The sequence below is a fragment of the Folsomia candida genome, unplaced genomic scaffold, assembly GCF_002217175.1.
Source record: "Folsomia candida strain VU population unplaced genomic scaffold, ASM221717v1 Fcan01_Sc001, whole genome shotgun sequence".
Classification (NCBI taxonomy): Eukaryota; Metazoa; Arthropoda; class Collembola; order Entomobryomorpha; family Isotomidae; genus Folsomia; species Folsomia candida.
Genome location: NW_019091193.1, coordinates 26,424,190 through 26,445,069, shown reverse-complemented (window position 1 = coordinate 26,445,069; position 20,880 = coordinate 26,424,190). Strand labels below are relative to the sequence as shown.

Sequence of the window (20,880 nt, the reverse complement as noted above, 5' to 3'; positions counted from 1 at the left end):
ATCCATTTCTAGAAATTTACTCCCCATTCGTAAATCTGAGATGCATTTGCACCTTCATGCCAAATTTCAGCCAATTCTAGCCAATTTCAAAGACAGCCAGTGTGGGTCACAATGTGAACTTGCGTCCCTCTGGCAAAAATATTTTTGAATTTGACTATATATTCTTTGACCTGCGCCATCATGCATGTATTCAGTGTTTCGCCCGCTAGAGTGACACAGACGGACAGACAAACAGATGGACATGCCGATCCCATAATTCCTCACTCGGGCTAAAAAATCATAAAACCAATAATTTATTACACACATCAACCACTTATACAATGCATAATTTGAGCTAGATTTAAACTATCTGAGCATTATTTTTCTCTTCATAAAATTCCTCATATTACACTCACTTATTATTGCTATTACTCTGATCATATTTTTCAACGTTTCCATTTACAACTGAACCCACACACATGTCGACCGACACAGGATGGTCACACCTGAAAAATCTCATTTTTCGCAAATAAATTCTAGTTATGAAAGCTATTCAAGTAAAGATCACCTGCCGTGTAAATCCTTTAATGGTTAATTTCATCTAATAATCTTTAATTTGCTTTCACCCCCCATGCTCGACACGACATGTGCTTGGCTGTACGTGGGATATGTCTGTATCCATTATTACGCCCTACCTACGCACGTTCGTACTAGGAAACACTAAGACTAACGGATCATCTGAGAATGGGAGCCTTCCTTCCAGTGATCCCATGAAGCTCGACCCCCAGCGGTAACACAGGTGGTTTTCTGACGAAACTGACGATACACGACCCAATAGTTTTAAATGTCAAATGGCGTGGAGGGATTGTCATGCCGTTATGGGATACTTACAATGGAGAGGTGTGAGGTGGTTATCGCCAATAACCACCGGACTAATTTTAAATTATTCAGCACCAGAAATAAGTGGACCCGTATTTTTTCGTTTTCCTGAATGGGCATGTTTTCGCCCTTGGCGGAATTTTCAAAAAAAATTTCACCCAAAATCAGCATTTTTAAAAATGCTGTAACTTTTCGAATTCTAACCCGATTTCAAAAATAAAACCCAATTTGTGTTCAGAATTACATCCCTGAAAATATAAAAATTCATTTTTTAAAAACTTTTAAACTAAAAAAAATTATCGTTTTTTGGGTTTCTACAAATTCAGAAATGGCATGAAAATATCAAATTTTTTTAAATTTTGAAAATGAATTTTTATATTTTCAGGGATGTAATTCTGAACACAAATTGGGGTTTATTTTTGAAACCGGGTTAAAATTCGAAAAGTTACAGCATTTTTAAAAATCCTGATTTTGGCTGAAATTTTTTTTGAAAATTCCGCCAAGGGCGAAAACATGCCTATTCAGGAAAACAAAAAAATACGGGTCCACTTATTTCTGGTCCTGAATAATTTAAAATTAGTCCGGTGGTTATCGGCGATAACCACCTCACACCTCTCCATTGTTAGTATGAGAACTAAATGCTCATTCGAATGCCACTGCTGCTTCAAGAGCAATTAGATTTCGACAATGATTCATTCGGGCCCGACAATTCAGAGTATGACGAATTTATGTGCATATAAAACTAGGGGAGGGAAGACGGGGTACGTCATTCTGGACGCGATCGTCGTGGTGAAAGCATCCTCCTCAGCCAAACCCATACTCATTTTCGTTGAAAAAGCTTCTCTACAAACTCTCACATATTTTGTGATTTCAAATTTTAGGTAATCTCGACTCTTGGTAAAATAATATAGATTCAGATAAGTCAATACGTACATAATACTTGCCCACGCTCCCATATTTTTCATAAAGAAAGAATCCTCCTCTCCTTCTTCCTTCTGAACACATAACGAAAGTGGGGACGAAACATTCTAAATCCAAAAACTTTCAACCCATAAATTCAAATCTGTTGACTTTGTTCGGTTCTTGTCCGACAGTTCCACTTTTCATTTGAGAAATCCACCAGATCCTGTTTTCTCAAAGCTGAATTTTGCATTCGCTCTTCAAACAAAGTCAGTTGACACATCCGACTCTTGTTGATTTTGCCCTTTCTGTTTCAGATTTTTCCCACGAAGGCTTCTTTAAAACTACGACGACTTCACCTGCACGAAATCAAGTACAGCTTTGTCTCGAGTTGTGGAAGGAGTTGGTTTTCATTGTTCAGCACTTTGACTTACACGTCTAATCTCACTCAGGAGATACATCGGATCAAGTGGTGACTTGTTGCTGCTTTCTCCCTCTCACTTCGCCCCATCGCCTTCCTTCCGTTCATCTCCCTTCTCAAGCCACGAGAGAGTCCACAATACACAGGTGAGTTATGCTTTTATCAACGTGTTCTTCTGGCATTCGTGACATTTCCATCAATTACACAATTATATTGATCTGCCTCACTCAAAAGAGGCAATTTCTCAATCCAAAGAATTTTGTTTCTCGTGGGGCATTGTGAACCTGTGATGGAACTGTAATTAATCAAGTTCATTACGTAGCATATTTTGTCAAAGTTCTGTTAGTTAATAACTGAAAGTCAGCACCCACCCACCTCCATCCAATGTCATAACTCGTTCTTGATAGCATTTGTTAATTTGACAAACCGTGAATGACGCACACATTACGCTCTGCGGGGAAATGAGTTTCATCAAACCTGGACAACACATTGTCTACATCGAAAAAGAATGACAATTCGTCCTCGAAACTGCACATTCTCCTTTTGATTGCGTGGTTTTAGGGTCATTCCGAACAAACTGGTCGAGATTTAGGAGTGGGAGTAGGACAGTAAATATATTTTAGTTATATAGGCCATAGATTCGAAACGTACGAGTATGTGCAGGATATGTAGGACCAGCATCGGTCTGGCTTCCCCAGTTTAAGGGTAGTAGATTACCTAACCACAGGAATTTTAATGCCAAAACCTCAATGTCTCAACATCACTATTGCATCAGGCGAATCATTAAATGAACGGTTTGGAGTTTTATTGTGAGATAATTCTTCTGAAAGTGTAAGCTTATACATCACTGGCGTAAACTGAATGATGGTTGATGAATGGCAATTCTGATCCAATTTATAACATTCGGCCAACATAATCGTGGTGGTGGTGAAGTATGGTTTATGGAAAAGGGATGTGAATGATGCGATCCTAAAGACCAAAGTCACGAGGAATATGTTTTTCTGGGTATTCTCATTTACAGAATTTTGATTCATTTGTTGTAGGAAAATGTCGAAGACAGTGCAATACGTATTAGTCTGCTGGTTGTTGACGCTGGCAGTGGTTGCATGCTCAACAGCAACTCGGACGGGTTACCCCAGGTCAAACAGGGGGTTCAAAAGCCAAGGACTGTCCACAGCACGAGGTAAGTTGAGTTTGATCATATACGACTTGCGGTTTCCATTTAGACTGATATTACGATGCGCTGTGATGAGATGACTGATGACACATAAATGCTCCAGGTTTCGGGAAACGGGACCCAGGACTCAGTCTGGGTCAAGGCGTTTTCGCGGGCCTCCAACAACCAGGTCAGCAGCAACAAGCCAACGTGGAAGGTCTCCTGTCCCCAAACTTTGACCTCACGCGAGCGTAAGTGACGCTGCACGCATCAAAATAAGCAGTTTGCAATGTTTAAAAACGAGTCTCCCGTTTTCAGCAGTTACCCCAACAGCTGGTTGATAGAAGAGTTGCAGAACAATCCAGAAGCAGCCAAACTGATTGTGGACAAAGTGATTGATGAGAATGGTGACGGGGAACTAACGCCGGACGAACTATTTCGGCGAATCTATTTCTAGACACCCCTTGAAAACTTGGTCGTGAATGAATTACGATGTCATTGCTTGTATGCCGCCCTCTCATCTATCGTAGACGCGTATATGCACCAGCATATCGTACGTTACTAATTAGCACTGTGCATGCAGTATACATATTACAAAATTACTTTAAATAAATCCTAGGAATATGCATACATACAAATATTCTTGGTCACACCACATCATTGGTGGCCATCTATGTAAACTAAATACTTATAAATCCCGTATTCTCAACATTAGAATAAATCTTACGCTTCAAGTACGTAGAGATTTTAGTGGAGATGTATTAAGTAGAATTGTACCAAGGTCATATCTCACTTTCCCCACCGTGAAGTTTTATGTGAACTGAATAACAAGTAAGTATTCTTTACGACAGCTTCCTCCACAGCAAAATGTATGTCACACAGTTTCAATTTTCTCCTCTGTCAGATTCTTATCTGATCTTTATCTCCAATGCTGCAACTTTCTCAACTACAAGTTCTTAAATCGTAAATTCTGTAGAGATCAGAGGTATCAGTAGTTAATTCTGCTGAGGCTGGATCTTCGACTCGGCAGATTTGCGAAATGTTTTAATAAATCACGTCCTCTTCTTCCTCAGTCCTTCCCTATATTTTTAAACCACGCACTTGTGTGTAGTTAATTACAAATGTAAGACTTAATGAGTAAATAATGAGGATTGATGTATTAACAGTAACGAGTAAGTATAAAAAGCAGAAAAGAACGTCTCAGTTTCCCCACATTTACAGTTTGGGTGAATCTATGTATCACGCAAATTACCGACGTTAATGACACTGAACTTATAAAATCCATCTGCTGCTATTACAATATATCTCGTAGCCCAGTCGTCACTTTATCACCTTTAGAAATAGTGATCCCTAGAGAGTAATGAACACCTTTTAAGCATCGGTTATGGATTTTCTGTGGAATCTCATCAGTCTCAATTTGCCTCAATCTCTCAACCTCAATTGCTTCTTATTTCAAAGGATATCGTGCATCAACCCAACAAACGCCGTTCTAAAAAAAGATTGGTTATACAAAAATTGTTAATAAATTTGGGGATAATTCAGCATAAAATAAACTGATGTCTCCTTTCTCTACATCGACGTCCTCCGTGCGTATCAAGTCTCTAAATATTTATTGCATTCGTCTCAAGACAAAACACGTATCAGTACAGTTTAACTTAGTGCTCAACAGGACGTGGTCACACCCCTTCGTATACCATTTACCCTTAAATCAATTAAAATCGGTTTTGTATTTATTTCATCGCATTTCATTTCATGTTACGGCCATGACGGAAACGTTAAAAAATGTCATGCCATGCGCTTTTTTAAATTGGCTATGTAGTTTGCATTGTGTCTTATTTAAATGAAGCATCCGTTCAATCATAAGTACTGGAAAGACGAAAAAATTACATATTATGACTCATGGGCATGTAAATCTACGTCTGTCTGTCGTAAAAAATTCACGGAAAAGGTACATTATATTGGTTATGTTGTGCAGTATATATTTAATATTCATTATTCTTATCGCTTGCTTATCATTAAATGATTCCAAGCCAGTCCGCACTTATCTTGATTAGCTTATCATCAGAGAAATTTGCACAGATCATTGAGGGAAATATTCGCTTCATTCTTCAACACACTGCATTAGGAAGTATTGATAGTGGCTAAATTATTTAGATCCAGGGTTCAGAATGGAAGGACAAGTTCCAATTGTGTCCGTAAAGACATTATTGACGGGTCAAGCTACGGACCCTGCAGTATTGGAGACATCCAAGCAACTGCTAACCGCTGCCCACGAGTGGGGCTTCATTTTCATCAAGGATCATGGCGTTCCACACGAATTTCTAGAGGAATTGGATAAAATCTCCCGAGACTTCTTTGCCCTCCCGATGACGGCGAAAATGGAGCTGAAAATGCTGCTTGGGGGGAAAGCATGGCGTGGCTACTTTCCCCCGGGAGGAGAACAAACGTCCGGAATTCCAGACGCCAAAGAGGGAATATACTTTGGTACAGAGCTGGGGCCAGACCATCCACGAGTGAAAGCAGGCACACCATTGCATGGCAAAAATTTGTGGCCTGATCACACCGTCCCAAAGTTACGACCAATTATCCTAGAATATCTAGCCCGGCTTACGATACTTGGTCACGAGCTCATGCGTGGTTTCGCAATTGGTCTGGAATTAGGAGAAGATTATTTCAAAAAGTCGTTCGGAAAAAATGGCCCCACAATTTTATTTCGCATCTTTAATTATCCCAAATCGGACCAAGTTGATGGGTGGGGCGTAGGAGAGCACACGGACTACGGATTTCTGACAATTCTGAAAACTGATCATCACCCTGGCCTACAAGTTCTGAGTCCGGACCAAACCTGGATTGATGTGCCTCCCATCAAGGACACCTTCATCGTTAACTTGGGCGATCAGCTTGAAATTGCAACGCAAGGGTTTTTACGAGCGACTCCACATCGGGTGAAGATCCAGCGAAGTGGGGATCGGCTGAGCTGGCCCTTCTTTTTCGACCCTGACTGGGACGTGAAGATGAGGGCTGTGGCCGTGGATGAGTCAAGAGTTCTCAAAGAATGGATAAGGAACGGGGGAAGCAAGAACAGGAAGCCAGGCCAACGATGGGATGGGATGGATTTGCACCAAAATCCAGAGTCCGTGACGTATGGGGAATATCTCATGAACAAAGTCTCAAAATGCTTTCCTGAACTCTTCTCATCCGTCTTGTAGCAAAAATATGTTGGATGTAAAAGTAAAAATAAAATCGAAAGTGGAGAGCATTACCTTTATAGTTATATCGAGTTATATACATCGAAATGGAACAACTTGTTCATCATCATCAACAGTGGCATGAAATGGACACAGTAGATTGCATCTAGGTTGCACCACATACAGTGTTGTATGGCTTGTTGTGGGAGCTCTCAGAAACTGAGGCAGCTGGACACGACAGCCGTGACAGGTCACATCAACAACTTGTCATCAGAGTATCGAGCGAGGTGACTTCCTTGTAATTGGTTATTTGGTTCACCTTTTGGACGAAATTCTCAATTGCTGCTGTTTCTTCTGGGTTGGAGAAACTGAGAATATTTTGCTTTGCCCCAATCAACTTGCGGAGAAAGCGCAGCTGAGATTGTCTGTGGAAGCAAAACAACGTTGGTTTTTAGACTAGCTTTCACTCTGGTTTGCTAAATTAATAAAGGTTATAATTACTTGGTAAATAACGTGCTGGCAAAGTGGTCGTATTTGCTGGCAGTGAAAATTGTAGAAAAATTAACGTGCTATAGTCAATAAGTAAGTTCGCTATTCATAATACATATTTAACATACATATTTAACTCTTGGGAAGAAGAACAAATTTCTTATTTTGAAAAGTAATTGAATTATGATGTGAGGGTTTTCATACTTTGCATTTTTTGCAGATTTTCAGTAAGTAATTTCCGTCTAAATGGCGCAATAAGGAAGAAACCAACGCAAGATGACAAAGACGTTCATTCCGGTGCCGCTTATCGGGTCAGCCTCAGGTGGAAATAAGGGGGCATTCCATTGGTATGTATGAGATGCTGTAATTAGTAGTGGTGTTAGATAATAAATAATATGTGCAAGTTTTTTTATACTCCAGGTCTTATGACAAGTTGGCATGTTTAGCCAATGACACAGAAGTCTTTATAGTGGACACGGTGACGTTGGAAGTTGTTCAAGTGCTTACCGGTCACACAAGCACCATCAGTCATGTTTTGTGGCTACCAGCTGGGAGGCAATTTGTCAGTGCCGAATCCAAATTATCTAATCGGGATATTGTCAGTGCTGACTCAACTGGTCAAGTCATTGTGTGGGATGCTCTGAAAGGTCAACAAGTTGGAACATTTAGTCATCCAGATGGCTCCCGTACCATTTTGGACATGTTGATCCCTTATGGTTCTGATCTTTGGGTTAGAACGAAAATCTACATCCTTTACAGTGGAAATATGTTAACAATTTTCGACTACGTTCACGGATCTTCTCAGTTTGTTCCAATAAGCAATCCTACAATGGAAAATCTGGGAGTTTTCGACCAGTTTGTCAGATTTTGCTCAGATCCATATCATGCCAGTCAGTACAGCAGTTCTCTGGCATTCTACTCATTGGACGGAACGGTTTCTCTGTGTAAATTCTGGGATTGTGTGAAGGACACGAAAATCATGATTCATAAAAGAGTATCGCTGACGGGGGACGGTAGTAGAATTTCTGGTCCGGGTGGCACAACAACTGGAAACAGTCCGTCGTCTCAGATGTCTAAAAGCACAAGTTTGGGTTCACTCTCTTCTAATTTGAATCAAATTGATAGCGGTATGAAGCGACAAATCCCGTCCTCAAGTTCTATCAGAAAATTGGTGTCCGACATCATCGTTGGTCCAGATTACTCATCATCAACCACTTCTGGGGGACCGCAATCTAAATTTCCAGGGTCCATAACTTTTCATCCTGGAGTCAAGGACACGGTGATTGTGTCCACCGATGTGGCCATCTATTTTCTGAATATTCATTTCATGACCGTCTTGCATACGTTTTCAATAGACAAACAAGTTGCTCCCATTGTACAAGTAATTCCAACAAAATCCAGACCTTGTCTTTTCACCCTTCACGAGAACGGTACAATCTATGTAAGAAAATATGTGATTTCGGGCGAACATTCCATGGCCGTGCAACTAGAAACTGTTTGCTATGAGCCACGATTTTCTGGAAAGAAAATTGAAGTTGTTGGATTTGTGGTGAATCCATTTGAAGAAAATTCCGTAATTGTGTACCTGAATGATGGGAGGCTTCTAAAATATGCTCTCATTGCCATGAAATCAACTCCAGTGCCCGGTGATGTGAAACCTCATCTGACGACCCCTTCAACCCCGTTCGTACACAATATTGGGGTTGCTGCTGAAGAACAAAGAGATGACCAACAGAACAAGAAACTCCTTCCAGGATCTCCGAACAAGCATTGTCGTCCACTTGCCAGTGTCGTGAAGTCAATTCTAGACGTGGAAACTGACACCAGCTTATCCATTCAGCTTCAACGAGTTACACATGCATTTGGACAGTTTACCTGCATCAAAAGCCAAGGGGATATTCTCGTGGGTACGTTAAGTGCAGCTAATATTGCATTGTATTAAAGTATATTTTGTATTAAGAATATATTGCCACTGTTGTTTTAGCTGGCACGGCATCTGGATTTGTGATTGTTCTAAAAATTGTTGACCATCGTCTCAAAGCTCTCAAGAAATTCACGACACATTCCAGCAGTCCGGTGAGCGGCATCGAGTTTGTTTCGGACACAGAAATCTTGACGTATTCCAACATCAGCTTCTCGGCAAGTCCAAAATGCGAATTGATACTTACGGAAATATCATCTGGAGCAAGTCGAGCTTTAAAATTGGATGATAAACATCACATCAATTGCATTAGTGTGTCGCCACTTTTGCAATACTTTGTACTCGTTTATAAGGTAATTAATCAATAGCTACGTACATTGATAAATACTTTATGTTTGGAATCTCATCCAAATCTAAATACTTAGAGAATAATAGTTAAAATAATATTGTAATTTTTTGTACTCAATTTTCAACGGATATAATAACCTTAGTTTTGTTATTCAAGAATGGAGCTGGTCCGTGTGAGCTTTGGGATTTACCGCGTCGACAACTGATAAAAAGTCTTCCAAATAAATTACCAGTGATCACTTGCATTCATTGGCGTCAACCCGATAGTATCAATACTGAAACGACAAAGTAGGCTAACAATATTATTAAATAGAATCGTTGAACATAGTGAACTAATGACCTGTTTACAAATAATTTGATTTACAGAGAGGAAATGTTTTTTATGACGGACTTGGGCACATTTTTGTTCACATTTCGGGTTGAAGGGAATCGTTTCTTAAATGCAACGTGTGTAAAATTGGAACATACTGCACACGTTGCCGGTATCCCAAACAGCTTAGTGTCAAGAGAGGACATGGTCTATCGAGCCGATTCTAATGCCGTCTTGGTCGTTTACAACACAACAAAGAAAACTGCGTCGCCAAGTAGTAGTGTTGGACGTGGGCCGCTTCTCGGAATGGTTAAAGTCCCAAACCAAGATAACTATGTCCTTCAGTTTCCAGACAGCCTGGTTTTATGGGACTTTTCTAGCATAAATCCCAAGAAAATTAAAGTATTACATTCCGGAATCTTGAAAACGACATCCATTGCAGTGCTAAATAACTGGTTAGCGTATATACCCAAAGGCAGCAACGGGGTTCGACTTTTACCATTGGATCTCAATGCGTCAACTAATGCTTTTGCTGCTCCATCCACCATATCACAGTTTCACTTTCCATATTTTATGAATGCTGCAGAAAAAGCGGCAAAAATTTTAACAACTTGCAATGACAAGAATAGCACCATTTCTGACCTCTTGCGAATGGCCCAAGATTTTGGGTCAAAGGATGAATACAATTTTTGGAATATTGTAAATGCCAAATGGAAAATGCAGGACAACATTCGGGATATCGACATATTTTGTGACCGGCAGCGTTACAAAAATGTTTTGGTAAAGACTGCGCAATGCGTTTGGGCTACCGATTTCCATAAGGTTAGGTTTATTCAACTAAATTCATGTTTACATACATAATAATTATCACATACTAATAAGTTTATGTATATATTCCGACAGCGCGAAGAAGTTGCAAAAATATTACTATGGACAGGTATGATATGTGCTGCATTGTGTAATAAATTTAATGTATACCATGTTTCACAGAATCGTATATGAGTGGTTGTTGTTATTAATGAATGTTGTTCATGGTCTTGGTCATAAATGTTTCTGTATTTTTGTCTTATAGGAGAATCAGAACGAGCAGCAGAGATTTTGCTTGACACGGAACCTTCGGATGCAACCACTTATGTTTTAAACGGACTGAAAGCTAGTGTGGCCGTTGGGTCAAGCAACCTCCCAGAACAAGCGAAAGCTGTACTAAAAATCATTGCTACCAATCTGATTGCTTCTGGCGACATGGATGGAGGTGAGTGATGCCTGTCATAAATCTGTTATCATAATACAAGTTGAATTCTTAAGATAATGTGTTCATTATTAATTAGGCTTAGAACTCCTTTGTCTACTGCAAAAACATCACGAGGCATGTAAATACGTCGAGTCGTCTAATGAATGGACCAAGGCAATTCTCCTCTGCAAAACGGCGTTAAATGACAAAAATTCGGAAGAGTCGCTATGTAAATATGCACAGTTTATCAATTCAAAAAAATGTGCGTATAAAGCTGCAACAGTTTACATTTTCTGCGATAAATATGACCGAGCTATTGAGGTCTTGTTTGGAGCACGACTGCGACACCTCTCGTACCTTTTGCTGTCTTACTGTGTGAGACAAGGTGTGCCAATATCAATCAGTGACCACATTCAAACAGCCATTAAGCTAGATTTCGCTCGCTTCATTTTCGAGTGTGGATTACAAAAGGAGTCCATTCAATTTTGTGAAAGTTTGGGTGATAAAGGAAAAGATTTGCGGCAAGAGTTGGAAATATTGTCTTCGTAGATGTTCATGAATTCTTATTTCATTAGTTCATTTATTTTTGTGTAGGATTACTCGACTTATATGATAGATTTGAAATATTTTACATATTTAGCTCAAGAGACTTACATATACGCATCCGGTAATTAAAAATAAAAATTATTTCACTTCCGAAAGTAGAGTTTACTCATTCTTCCTCGCCTTCCATAATATACTCGCCCGACATTCGTAAAGCAACCTCAGCCTCTATCATAGCTGACAGTTGTGATGGTACTGAAGTAGGCGGAGCAGTGGCTGGATCACTATAGGAAAATAAATGATTAAACTATAAAAATCTTTCCAAGTCAGAATCTTGGGGATACACATTGTTTTTCGTACAGTTGAATCGTTTGGGTCACTTGCTCTTCTAGTTGTTGAGATGGAGATTGAGTCGTAGGTTGAAGTGGTTGCGTGTTGACGAGAGGGCTCAAAGAAGGAAGGGCTGTGGGTGCCTGTGAATTGTCGCCGGCGCTCCCCGTATATCGATTAACCAATTTCATCACATCCTTATCGCTGTTGAAATTTAACAATTAATAGCGTAAATCATTTACCAGAGTAAATGATTCATTTAGACCTTATACTTACCTCAACTGGCGTTGTTTTCCTGTGTAATTGAGACTTTTTGCTGACTGAATTTTTGCTTGATTTTCGAGCTCTAGCATTTCTTTTGCATCCGTATCACTGATTGAGTGATTATTTAATAAAATGTGAGAGATAAATACATATTTGTGTAATTTCATGCTACATGAGATTTTTAATTTGCACTTACAAACGTGTTCTTTGCGATCGAAGACGGTGAAGATCATAGGTTCGATGAGATGCGGATGATGGCATCGCTGTTGCAGGCCCCATGTTTGGAAGAGTGCAAGTATTTGTGAATCCAGAAATGTTGACCTTTCGGTTACAAGAAAGGCAATTGTAGTCTCGCAAAAGTTTCTTTCTTGTCCCTGCGGGATCTGGTTCGTCCAAAAGCGTAGACAGAGATGTCACGCGATCTTCCAATCTCTTTAGACGCGATTTGAAAAATGCTCTAATCGGGGCGAGTTCAACTTTATCTAGTTTTTCAGACAGTTCTTCCGCCAGGTCACTCGTCACCTTTTTCCAATTCTCGTTCCTCTGATAACCTTCCACCATCAGATTGTGAAGCTGGGCGTGGAGCTCGTCCACTGTGTTTCCAAATTCATCATACGAAACCTTGGTATTAATTTGACCCTTGTCTGCTTTGTCGCTTATCATGTCCAGCAGGAATTGTTTGGTCACCATTCCAGATTCAATGATTCGAACTGCGTCCACCAATTGCTACCATAATAACGCCACATTAAAAAAGAATAAGTAAGCCGGTCGAGAAATTATTTTGGCTTACAAAATTATCTACGATATGATCACATGGCTTTATAAAAGTACTTACATCAATGCGTTCCTTTTGCTCTGCACACTCTGCAATGACATTTGCCAAATTGTTGAAAAGGGTCTGAATGTCCTCCTTGTCAGTTCCAGAGTCGTCTGCTTTTTGGTCCACATCCTGAGTATCAACTTGATCCTGATGTTTCGATTGGTGGTGTAAATTTGGGGTAGTGGGTGGTGGTGGGGGTGGGGAGAAGGCAACCGGACCTCCAGGGTTTACGTCAGTGTACTCTCCCATCATCATTTTAGCTGGCGAAAATGAAATATTCATAATATGTTTACATACATCAATGTATGTAATAATGTTTCATGAAAATATCCCGTGTTGTATATTACCCATTCTTTCCTTTGGAATCTTTTTGAGCAGCTCGTCAGCTTTATCTATTCGTTTTGATAAGGAATCATCAACAGTTTTCAAAAGCTTCATCGCTTCCCATAATGTCTCAATCCTTTGAAGAATATTCTTTTCATCGAATTCTCCAAAGTCAACATTCTACATCGAGCATCATTAAATGTTAATATACCACTACTCATTTGTATATGTATTTTTTAAATCACCTTCAAACTATCATGAATTTGTTCTAAATCGATGTTGGCAAGATCAGTCCCATTTTGTGGATCACCGAATGTGAGGTCGTAATGTTGTGTTTGTTTAGGACTGACAAGGTTTTGAGGCGCCTTGTCCATCAGACCTTTCCGTGGTTTCTTGAGATTTAAAAGCTCATTGTTGTCGCTCCGGTTTTCTTTTCCACACATGGGACAAGCGTCGTCTGGAAGAGCAGGCTTCTCTATTTTAGTTGTCGTTTCTGCCGGCTCAGTAAATTGGCACACGGCAATCCCAGAAGGCATCCCGTGACCTTTGCATATTCCAGGCCCCATACACTTGTCTTCCCCTTCAATGAGAAGGACCGTGTCCTCCTGGATAGCCTGTGTTGTTTCTGTGTCCCACCGCAACCGAGTCAACTCTCGTGCTAGATCCTCAATCAATCCGGCCATCTAATCAATTAGTTAGCCGTTCAATTATTATTAGGTATTACATGTTCAGTCCATGGGTCAACCTTAATAGATTACCTTTTGAATTGCTCCTTCAGCCCCCGCAATTCGATTGTTGAGCTGAATTAACTGCCACATATCGTTGACCGACATTCTGTCATTTTCTTGGGTAGTTTCCTTTGCATCCAATTGATTCTCCGAATGACGGTCAGTAACGACTCCAGCCTGTTGACTTTCAGTTCCAGTCGCGCCTCCTTTATCCTTCTTCTTCTTTTTCTTGTGGGGTTTTGTACCTGTGCCACTCACTTGATTCTCAATCCCAGTCATTTGTTGCAACATATCTCCGAAGAGTCTGAAATTATGTAAGATATCTAAATTGCACTTATATGTAATAAGAACTGTCCTTATGACAAGTTTACGCTACTTTTTACGTACAAAGTAAGCAGTACTATAAATAAATAAGTACCCGTCATCCACTCCAGCATCCTGGACATTTCCGTACGATCCTAGTCTCTCTGGGCCTTCATAGTCTACGGACTCTCTGCTGGCTTCTTCTGAGATGTTCGTCTGAGATAGGGAAGCTTCGCCCGTGGCGGAAGTGACGCCTTCAGAAGCACGAATTGAACTTTTGCTCCCCCGCACATCTCCAGATATGTCTTGAGAGCGATCTCGCATCTCGCCTAGAGATCTAAAATCAAATAACGTTAAGTTGTGCAGTTGAAACTCGTATGCCATCAGGTGAACCAAAAAAAATGTGCCTACCCTTCAGTACTTCTTGTTTTACGTTGTGTGCTGGGGGATATACTATCACTTTTGCCACGTATTCCACTATCAGATTGCCGTTGCATAGACTGTTTCGCAGGCATCTCCAGGTCTTCCTCACCTGTAACTTTGGGAGGTGAGGAGGGTGAGGCCTGCGATTCTTCCCCAGGTTGCTGTGGCCTACTGCTACTTTCTGCACCTGGTTTGGGTTCCGATCTTGTACCGAGGCGGGGAAGTTGGTCCATGACGTAATTCATCTGATTTTCAACTTTCTCAAGTTTCAACTGCATGTCCTTCAATATTCTGAGACCAGAATAAGGAAGTCATAAACTACCTATCAAGATTCTGATGATGTAAATTTTACCCATGGTCCATGTGAGATGACATTCTTCGTGAAGCGCGTGTGGACATTCTTGAAGTGATTCGAGAAGGTGAACGATTCAATCCTTGTGCCTTTGTTGGACTTGGTGGTGTATTTGGCGACACCGGATGAATTGGAGCTGGTGGGACTGACGCCAGCGGCATGGTGCCATGAGGCCCACCACTAATTTCTCCAGCGTGTCGTTCCGGTTGGATATGTTGCTGCTCGTTGTTGGCAGTCTGCCCTTCTGGAGAGGCTTCAACCGTATTGGGAGATCTAAAGACATTTATGCATTAAAGCCACGTTAATAAATAATAGCAAATAAATATTTGTTAATAACCGTGCCACAGCAGAAGCATTTCCGGGTTGAGATGGAGGAGGAGGATAATTCCCTGCTGGATCCTCTTCATTTTCAACATCCGGAAGTGGAGCATACTCTTCCGGTTGTTGGGAAGGTTGATACTGCGGTTGACCTGGAGTAGTTTTTGGTGGATATTGCGGGTTGTGTGGATGTTGTTGACCCTGACCTGTCGGGCGCTGTTGATTTGGTTGTCCTGGAGCAGCGTTAGGTGGGTTTTGTTGCCCGAGAGCAGCGTTAGGTGGGTTTTGTTGCCCTGGAGTAGCGTTGGGTGCGTTTTGTTGCCCTGGAGTAGTGTTGGGTGCGTTTTGTTGCCCCAGAGCAGCGTTAGGTACGTTTTGTTGACCTGGAGCAGCGTAAGGTGGGTATTGTTGACCTGGAGCTGCGTTTGGTTGATGCTGCTGACCTGGAGCAGCGTTTGGTTGATGCTGCTGACCTGGAGCAGCGTTTGGTTGATGCTGCTGACCTGGAGCAGCGTTTGGTTGATGCTGCTGACCTCCACCTGAATTCTGGGATGGAGCCACTGGTTGAGTGGCTTCTGCATTTTGTGGTGGGGGTGGAAAACGCGGCGCTAATGGTCCTGTCTGCGTTGGAACGAGACCTTGAGGGGCTGGCGGTCCTCGCTTTGGATCGATTCCTTGCTGCACTCGAAGGACTCCTGGTATCGGAGCCACAGCTTCTCCTTGAATGTAGTTCTTGTAGTTCTGCATTGGGTAGAAAAATAATTATTTAACCATCACACCCACACATTCACAATAGGAAAAAACTTTACAAATTAATTTACCTCAATCTGACTGGCGTCTAGTTGTCCGAGTTGAACGGGCTCTTTGTCAAACTTTTCCAATCTTTTGATGACATCGCTGAGGAGGAGTCGGAGGACGTTGAAGTTAACGGTTCCAACATCTTGGTCCGAAATTGCAATTTCCAGCAGCTCAGTCATGCTCATGGTTGTCGGGAGGGATGAGGCTGGGGTCGCAATTGTCGCAACCCCATTTTCCATTTTCTACAACTCTACTCTAGAACCAAGCACTCAAAAATATACTTTCGAAAAGTAATTGTGACGCACGTTAATCTCTATTTATGCTGCACTCAAAATATTTGTGTAATCTGAATTCTGAAGTCAAAATAGGTATTGCAATTTGACACTACTCCATTACCTTCATGACCAATTTTATGTTTCTACGACAATTTTGTGCAGTCGACCCCAATGTCCTCAATTAGAGTATAGGGTAAATAGTAATTGATATCGACCTCGAGATGTCTAGAGATACATTATTAAGACCAACTTGGTAAAAATTGGTTCAGTGTAGTATGATTTTGTGTAATAATGCATCACAGACACTGGTGGACAAAAATTCATTTGATTATAATCAAATGAAATTTTGTAATCGATTACAATGAAATATCTATTTTGTTAATGCTAATTTTGGTTCAAAATTAAAAGAGTGCGATTTTTTAAACCGCACACAATGCTCGACTTGGTTAACTTCAACCTGCATATCTACTCATTCGCAATTGCGTAGTCACCAAGTTTGACACGCATGATTATCAATACATGTCAAATAAATTAGGTGTCAAACAATACAATAGTTTTTAGGATAACACAATAATGACAATTCATTCATATGAAACAAGAGGTTGACAATGAGAATTATTATTATTAAAGATCGTCATCATGAATTATCGTCTTGTTTGCATAATATTAATACTACGTGTACACCATTATTAAACGATGGGAAGGTCATAATAATTTAATGGTACTTCATTTCATTTTGCTTGTAAAACCAAGTGTTAGCTTTTACATGTTTTTTATCAATGATGATATTCGAGTTTGTGGTTGTAAATACGTTTAAAATGAGGGAAGAGATTACAAACGAAGGGCACGGACAACAAGCAGGGTGACTCTTTTTTCTAGTAATTAAACCACGTTATCTGAGTAGTTATGAAAACTCGGCCTTCTGTCTGCATCTAAAGCCTAGAAGAAAATAAATAATAATTTAGTTCTCATGAAACAACTACTTGCTGCGATTATTATTATTATATCATAATTATGGTAAATTTACCTCAGAGATAAATTCAGAAATTTTACTGGGATACGATTTATCACACAGCCACGTATCGTTGTGTCCCCCAGCGAAGCGGATCAGTCTTTTCATCGAAGAGGAACATTTATTGTAAAGCTCCGTCATCATAGATTCTGAAAAAAAAACACAAAATAATAAGCTACCTCCATTGCGCAACTTATAACCTATAATTTTAGGCTGTGTGGCATCATAAATAAAATTTTAGCGCGAACAACTTTGTACTCTAAAACTTGTTGAACAATTTCATTGCTTCGACCTTACCTGGGATCATTTCATCTTCCGTTCCACAAATAAATAAGCAAGGAGAAACCACTGATGATATTTTGTTGTAACTGTCAAACTGATATGGTAAATAATTTAGTTCAATGGAAGCACATTTTTTCAATAGTTAAGAGGAATATCAAACAACCTTGTTCTTGTAACAGAATTTCGGGAGCCAACGTACTGCTCTAATTGGAAACAAGTGTCTAGCAATAGAGGGAATATTTGAGAAAGTATTTTCTACAATTATTGCAGCAACCCGGTCACGAAAATCGCATCGGGAAGCTAAATCTATCACGACTGCGCCTCCTAGAAAAAACAATACACATTTTACAGACTAGTTAAAATATACACAAAATTGGATGGGTAATTAATATTATACTTGGTCACCTAATGATCGACCAAATAGAAATATCTTTTTCGAATCCAAGTCTTCTCGGGCATCAATAAATTCAAATGCAGCTTGTGCATCCATATATAAACCATTTTCTGATGCAGTTCCCTACAAAGAATTAGTTATAAAACATAAACGTACAACTTCATTATCCTTTTCGTGTTAAGACTCCAACTCCAGGCATGTTCTTAGACTTACATCCGAGTGACCGTATCCTCTATACTCCAAGAGTAAAATATGACATCGAATGTCTTTATAAATCATACTAGCGTTCTCCAATCTATTGAGATAAAGTTAATCAATTGTCACTGAATAAATCGAATATTTTTTGATATCATCTTGAGATAGCGAAGCAGTTTGTTGCATCACTATAATTTATGTAAATACTCACCGACTGCCAATATTCCCAGCATTTCCATGAAAAAATATCATGACAGGAATGCTACGGCCATTTGGAACCTGTTGTTTGATTAGATATGCATGCAGCTTGACTCGATCTTTAGTATGGATCCAAATTTCTTCGAATGGCATTCCAAATTGGTCAGGAGACGCAACAAATATTCGGGACTCTGGCGGAAAGTCGGGCTGATACAATAAATAGTCCGACATATTATATCCTAGACCTGGTTAGAAAAAAATGGAATAATTAGCACGATATACGAAATCTATAACATCACATAAATCAATTTTATAAATATTATGTAGCATGTTATTCCTTCTGGAAAGTATCTCCACATATCGGAAGGCAACAGCATGTTACGAAGGAATATAGCTGGACTGGATAGTACAAAACAACAAGACGTGAATGAAGGGCCATTTCCATGACCAGACCCTGCCCTTGCGCCTGCACCATCTTCATGATTTGAGTCTTGCTTAACTGGATCATCGTGATCTTCACAGCCAGAAACCGTATTATTATTACAATCAGTGTTCATCGTCTCTGCTGTGCAGTCAAGATGCTAAACTAAAATGTTTCAACAAATGCTGCAACCTCGGCTCTCTAAAAATTAAACTTGAAAACAGGACGAGACATGAGATGACCTCATTTTACGAATAATATCAAAGTTGCTAGACGACTTCAGTTAATTGAAGCATAATTAATTTAACTACCCTTTTAATTTTAACGATATTACTGTATTCGTATATGATTGTCCATTACTTGATATTTTATACGATTGATTTATAACTACAATAATTTAGTATGCAAATAGTAATTTAGTATAATAAATAGCGTTGAAACAAACGTACTTAGAAACCCCATGACGGTGAGAAAGTACGGTAGAAATCCCCCATAAAACCATGCAGCCAAACAGATGAGAACTAGAAAAGATGAGGCCCATCTCCACAGTTTGCAGAGGATCTGGAGCAGTGTTTTGAGTAACGTCTTGACAATTACTCGTGTTGGGGTGGGTAGCATTGAAACGGCGATGGCGTGTGCCCTGTTGGCGTTGAGATTGAGGACAGTAGTATTGGGGAGCGACGGCCCAGAAGAGGCGTGATGAAGAGGAATTGTGATTAAGCGCTGCTGGCTCTTTTTGTAGTTTGGATCCCCTGTTCCTAACACGGTCATGTTCCAATACACCACTAGCAGCAGCGTACCACTACTTTGAGACCCAACCCAAGGATGACAAATACTGCTCTTAAACCTATAACATAAGAATTTTAATTTTTAACAGTAGGAAAATTTAATGAATTGAAGAATTGATATTGTAATATTACTTTAGACGTCTTCATTGATCAGATCAGTTTGTACTTCAGGTGTTGCGTCATTTGTTTGCGAAGCAAAGAAATTAACTTTGTACCGTCATCTTTACCGTCATCTGGGCGGACAAGCTGTAGAAGGAACAACTAGTGGATTCCACTACCTATAAATGTAAAAAAAAACTAATATTGTTTTAAATTGTCAAATTGTCAACTCTGCACTCGACTACGTGAAAGAGAGAAGATTTATATAAAAGTAGTACACAAATGACACCAAATCTAAACAACGCTGATAACGCAAACAATTTTAAAACCACAAAATGCCAATAGTGCTCAGTAAATTTTGAAAGCTTAGGTTTGTATTTTTATCAAACAAATTAAACAATGAATGTAACTTGACTTACTTTAGGGGTGGTTGAATAAGGAATATTCAAAACTCAACAACGTTCCTTGTTAATGTAAATTCTGTAATTGTGAACCACATTCAAAAAAGCAAACTAAGTTGAATAATTTAGATTTTTGTTAGATCGGATTGTTGTGATTATTTGATTGTTGTCATCCGAAGTCGAGTAGTGAAACAGACGGACGATTCCGCCGAAGACGAAGGTTCGCATTTCCCCGTTTGAATACAAACTCATTAGAAACATCAAAATTCCCTATTTCGAATACGAAATTTTGGTTTTCTATTTATTTTCTACTTGCATCATTATCTTTCGCCCACTTTCAACCTTTGCACCTTGTGTTGTGTAATTCAAGAGGTATGTGATTTATAATAAGATGGTTCATAGTTCATGGTTGGTTGGTGGTTGAGAGTTGAGACAAAGTTCTTGCGATGGTGATACAAAATTCTCACGATGCCTCATCTTCAACTTTCACTTAATTTTTATCGTCTAATCTCATTTTATGAGAATTTATCAGCTCTCTCGATTATCGCGAGGTGGGTGAAGTGAATAACAAGTAATATGGAAATCCGGTGCATGTCTCAATTCCATTTTCATATTTAAAATGTGTAAAAAAGTGGATGAAGCACATCAAGTTGCATGCATTATTATTTCTTCGACTAGTCTGTACTTTATGTACTACAAGAGTCTCACTTATGAGTGACACTGGGAACTCGGAACTTGAAAATTGACAAGCTTAGCTATTATTTTCAAATTTTCCTATCACTTTTGAAGA

At 39.7% G+C, this 20,880-nt stretch overlaps 5 protein-coding genes across 7 annotated transcripts; 3 read left to right on the top strand and 2 right to left on the bottom strand.

Annotated features, from left to right (window-relative positions):
* The first annotated feature begins 1,610 nt into the window (after positions 1–1,610).
* On the top strand, positions 1,611–4,913 carry LOC110857190 (allatotropins). 2 transcript variants are annotated; one of them, XM_022105807.2, is made up of 5 exons: positions 1,611–1,739; positions 2,076–2,325; positions 3,223–3,362; positions 3,460–3,586; positions 3,657–4,913. In XM_022105807.2, the coding sequence occupies exons 3-5, from the start codon at positions 3,227–3,229 to the stop codon at positions 3,790–3,792; spliced, it is 399 nt and encodes a 132-aa protein (XP_021961499.1). In that variant the 5' UTR covers positions 1,611–1,739; positions 2,076–2,325; positions 3,223–3,226; the 3' UTR covers positions 3,793–4,913. The 2 variants fall into 2 exon arrangements, with proteins under 2 accessions (XP_021961499.1, XP_021961491.1); XM_022105799.2 differs by having other exon boundaries at positions 3,654–4,913.
* A 510-nt stretch (positions 4,914–5,423) lies between these two features.
* Positions 5,424–6,609, top strand: LOC110863179 (probable iron/ascorbate oxidoreductase DDB_G0283291). Its single transcript, XM_022112429.2, has one exon. It carries the CDS (start codon positions 5,504–5,506, stop codon positions 6,542–6,544), a length of 1,041 nt encoding a protein of 346 aa, XP_021968121.1. The 5' UTR covers positions 5,424–5,503; the 3' UTR covers positions 6,545–6,609.
* Positions 6,610–6,729: 120 nt separating this feature from the next.
* Positions 6,730–11,523, top strand: LOC110862738 (WD repeat-containing protein 11). The gene is made up of 9 exons (XM_022111959.2): positions 6,730–7,105; positions 7,233–7,359; positions 7,433–8,919; positions 8,997–9,286; positions 9,439–9,569; positions 9,648–10,413; positions 10,495–10,528; positions 10,664–10,843; positions 10,920–11,523. Exons 2-9 carry the CDS (start codon positions 7,289–7,291, stop codon positions 11,369–11,371), a joined length of 3,411 nt encoding a protein of 1,136 aa, XP_021967651.1. The 5' UTR covers positions 6,730–7,105; positions 7,233–7,288; the 3' UTR covers positions 11,372–11,523.
* On the bottom strand, positions 11,378–16,729 carry LOC110845522. Of its 2 annotated transcripts, XM_035846859.1 has the most exons (14): positions 16,049–16,729; positions 15,761–15,968; positions 15,247–15,730; positions 14,910–15,182; positions 14,546–14,848; positions 14,250–14,471; positions 13,862–14,135; positions 13,349–13,786; positions 13,127–13,283; positions 12,795–13,039; positions 12,156–12,685; positions 11,972–12,067; positions 11,726–11,899; positions 11,378–11,649 (listed from the first exon to the last, which is right to left on the bottom strand). In XM_035846859.1, exons 1-14 carry the CDS (start codon positions 16,262–16,264, stop codon positions 11,535–11,537), a joined length of 3,735 nt encoding a protein of 1,244 aa, XP_035702752.1. In that variant the 5' UTR covers positions 16,265–16,729; the 3' UTR covers positions 11,378–11,534. The 2 variants fall into 2 exon arrangements, with proteins under 2 accessions (XP_035702752.1, XP_035702751.1); XM_035846858.1 differs by having other exon boundaries at positions 15,247–15,968.
* A 173-nt stretch (positions 16,730–16,902) lies between these two features.
* On the bottom strand, positions 16,903–20,442 carry LOC110855484 (protein ABHD13). The gene is made up of 10 exons (XM_022103894.2): positions 20,109–20,442; positions 19,723–19,868; positions 19,252–19,649; positions 18,395–18,626; positions 18,202–18,283; positions 18,000–18,111; positions 17,758–17,918; positions 17,610–17,688; positions 17,328–17,461; positions 16,903–17,239 (listed from the first exon to the last, which is right to left on the bottom strand). The coding sequence occupies exons 3-10, from the start codon at positions 19,571–19,573 to the stop codon at positions 17,183–17,185; spliced, it is 1,179 nt and encodes a 392-aa protein (XP_021959586.1). The 5' UTR covers positions 19,574–19,649; positions 19,723–19,868; positions 20,109–20,442; the 3' UTR covers positions 16,903–17,182.
* Positions 20,443–20,880: the final 438 nt, after the last annotated feature.

Bases quoted from the DNA above. Each gene is read 5' to 3' on its own strand.
- LOC110862738 (XM_022111959.2), top strand. From the start codon at position 7,289: ATGACAAAGACGTTCATTCCGGTGCCGCTTATCGGGTCAGCCTCAGGT. The intron at 7,360-7,432 runs GTATGTATGAGA...TTTATACTCCAG, and splicing joins AATAAGGGGGCATTCCATTG to GTCTTATGACAAGTTGGCAT. The intron at 9,287-9,438 runs GTAATTAATCAA...TTGTTATTCAAG, and splicing joins ACTTTGTACTCGTTTATAAG to AATGGAGCTGGTCCGTGTGA.
- LOC110863179 (XM_022112429.2), top strand. From the start codon at position 5,504: ATGGAAGGACAAGTTCCAATTGTGTCCGTAAAGACATTATTGACGGGT.
- LOC110855484 (XM_022103894.2), bottom strand. From the start codon at position 19,573: ATGACCGTGTTAGGAACAGGGGATCCAAACTACAAAAAGAGCCAGCAG. The intron at 18,284-18,394 runs GTGAGTATTTAC...TTATCTCAATAG, and splicing joins GCTGGGAATATTGGCAGTCG to ATTGGAGAACGCTAGTATGA. The intron at 17,689-17,757 runs GTTGTTTGATAT...TTACCATATCAG, and splicing joins AATTCTGTTACAAGAACAAG to TTTGACAGTTACAACAAAAT.
- LOC110857190 (XM_022105799.2), top strand. From the start codon at position 3,227: ATGTCGAAGACAGTGCAATACGTATTAGTCTGCTGGTTGTTGACGCTG. The intron at 3,363-3,459 runs GTAAGTTGAGTT...TAAATGCTCCAG, and splicing joins AGGACTGTCCACAGCACGAG to GTTTCGGGAAACGGGACCCA. The intron at 3,587-3,653 runs GTAAGTGACGCT...TCCCGTTTTCAG, and splicing joins AACTTTGACCTCACGCGAGC to CAGTTACCCCAACAGCTGGT.
- LOC110845522 (XM_035846858.1), bottom strand. From the start codon at position 16,264: ATGGAAAATGGGGTTGCGACAATTGCGACCCCAGCCTCATCCCTCCCG. The intron at 13,284-13,348 runs GTGATTTAAAAA...TGCTCGATGTAG, and splicing joins AAATTCATGATAGTTTGAAG to AATGTTGACTTTGGAGAATT. The intron at 11,650-11,725 runs GTACGAAAAACA...ATTTTCCTATAG, and splicing joins GTGACCCAAACGATTCAACT to TGATCCAGCCACTGCTCCGC.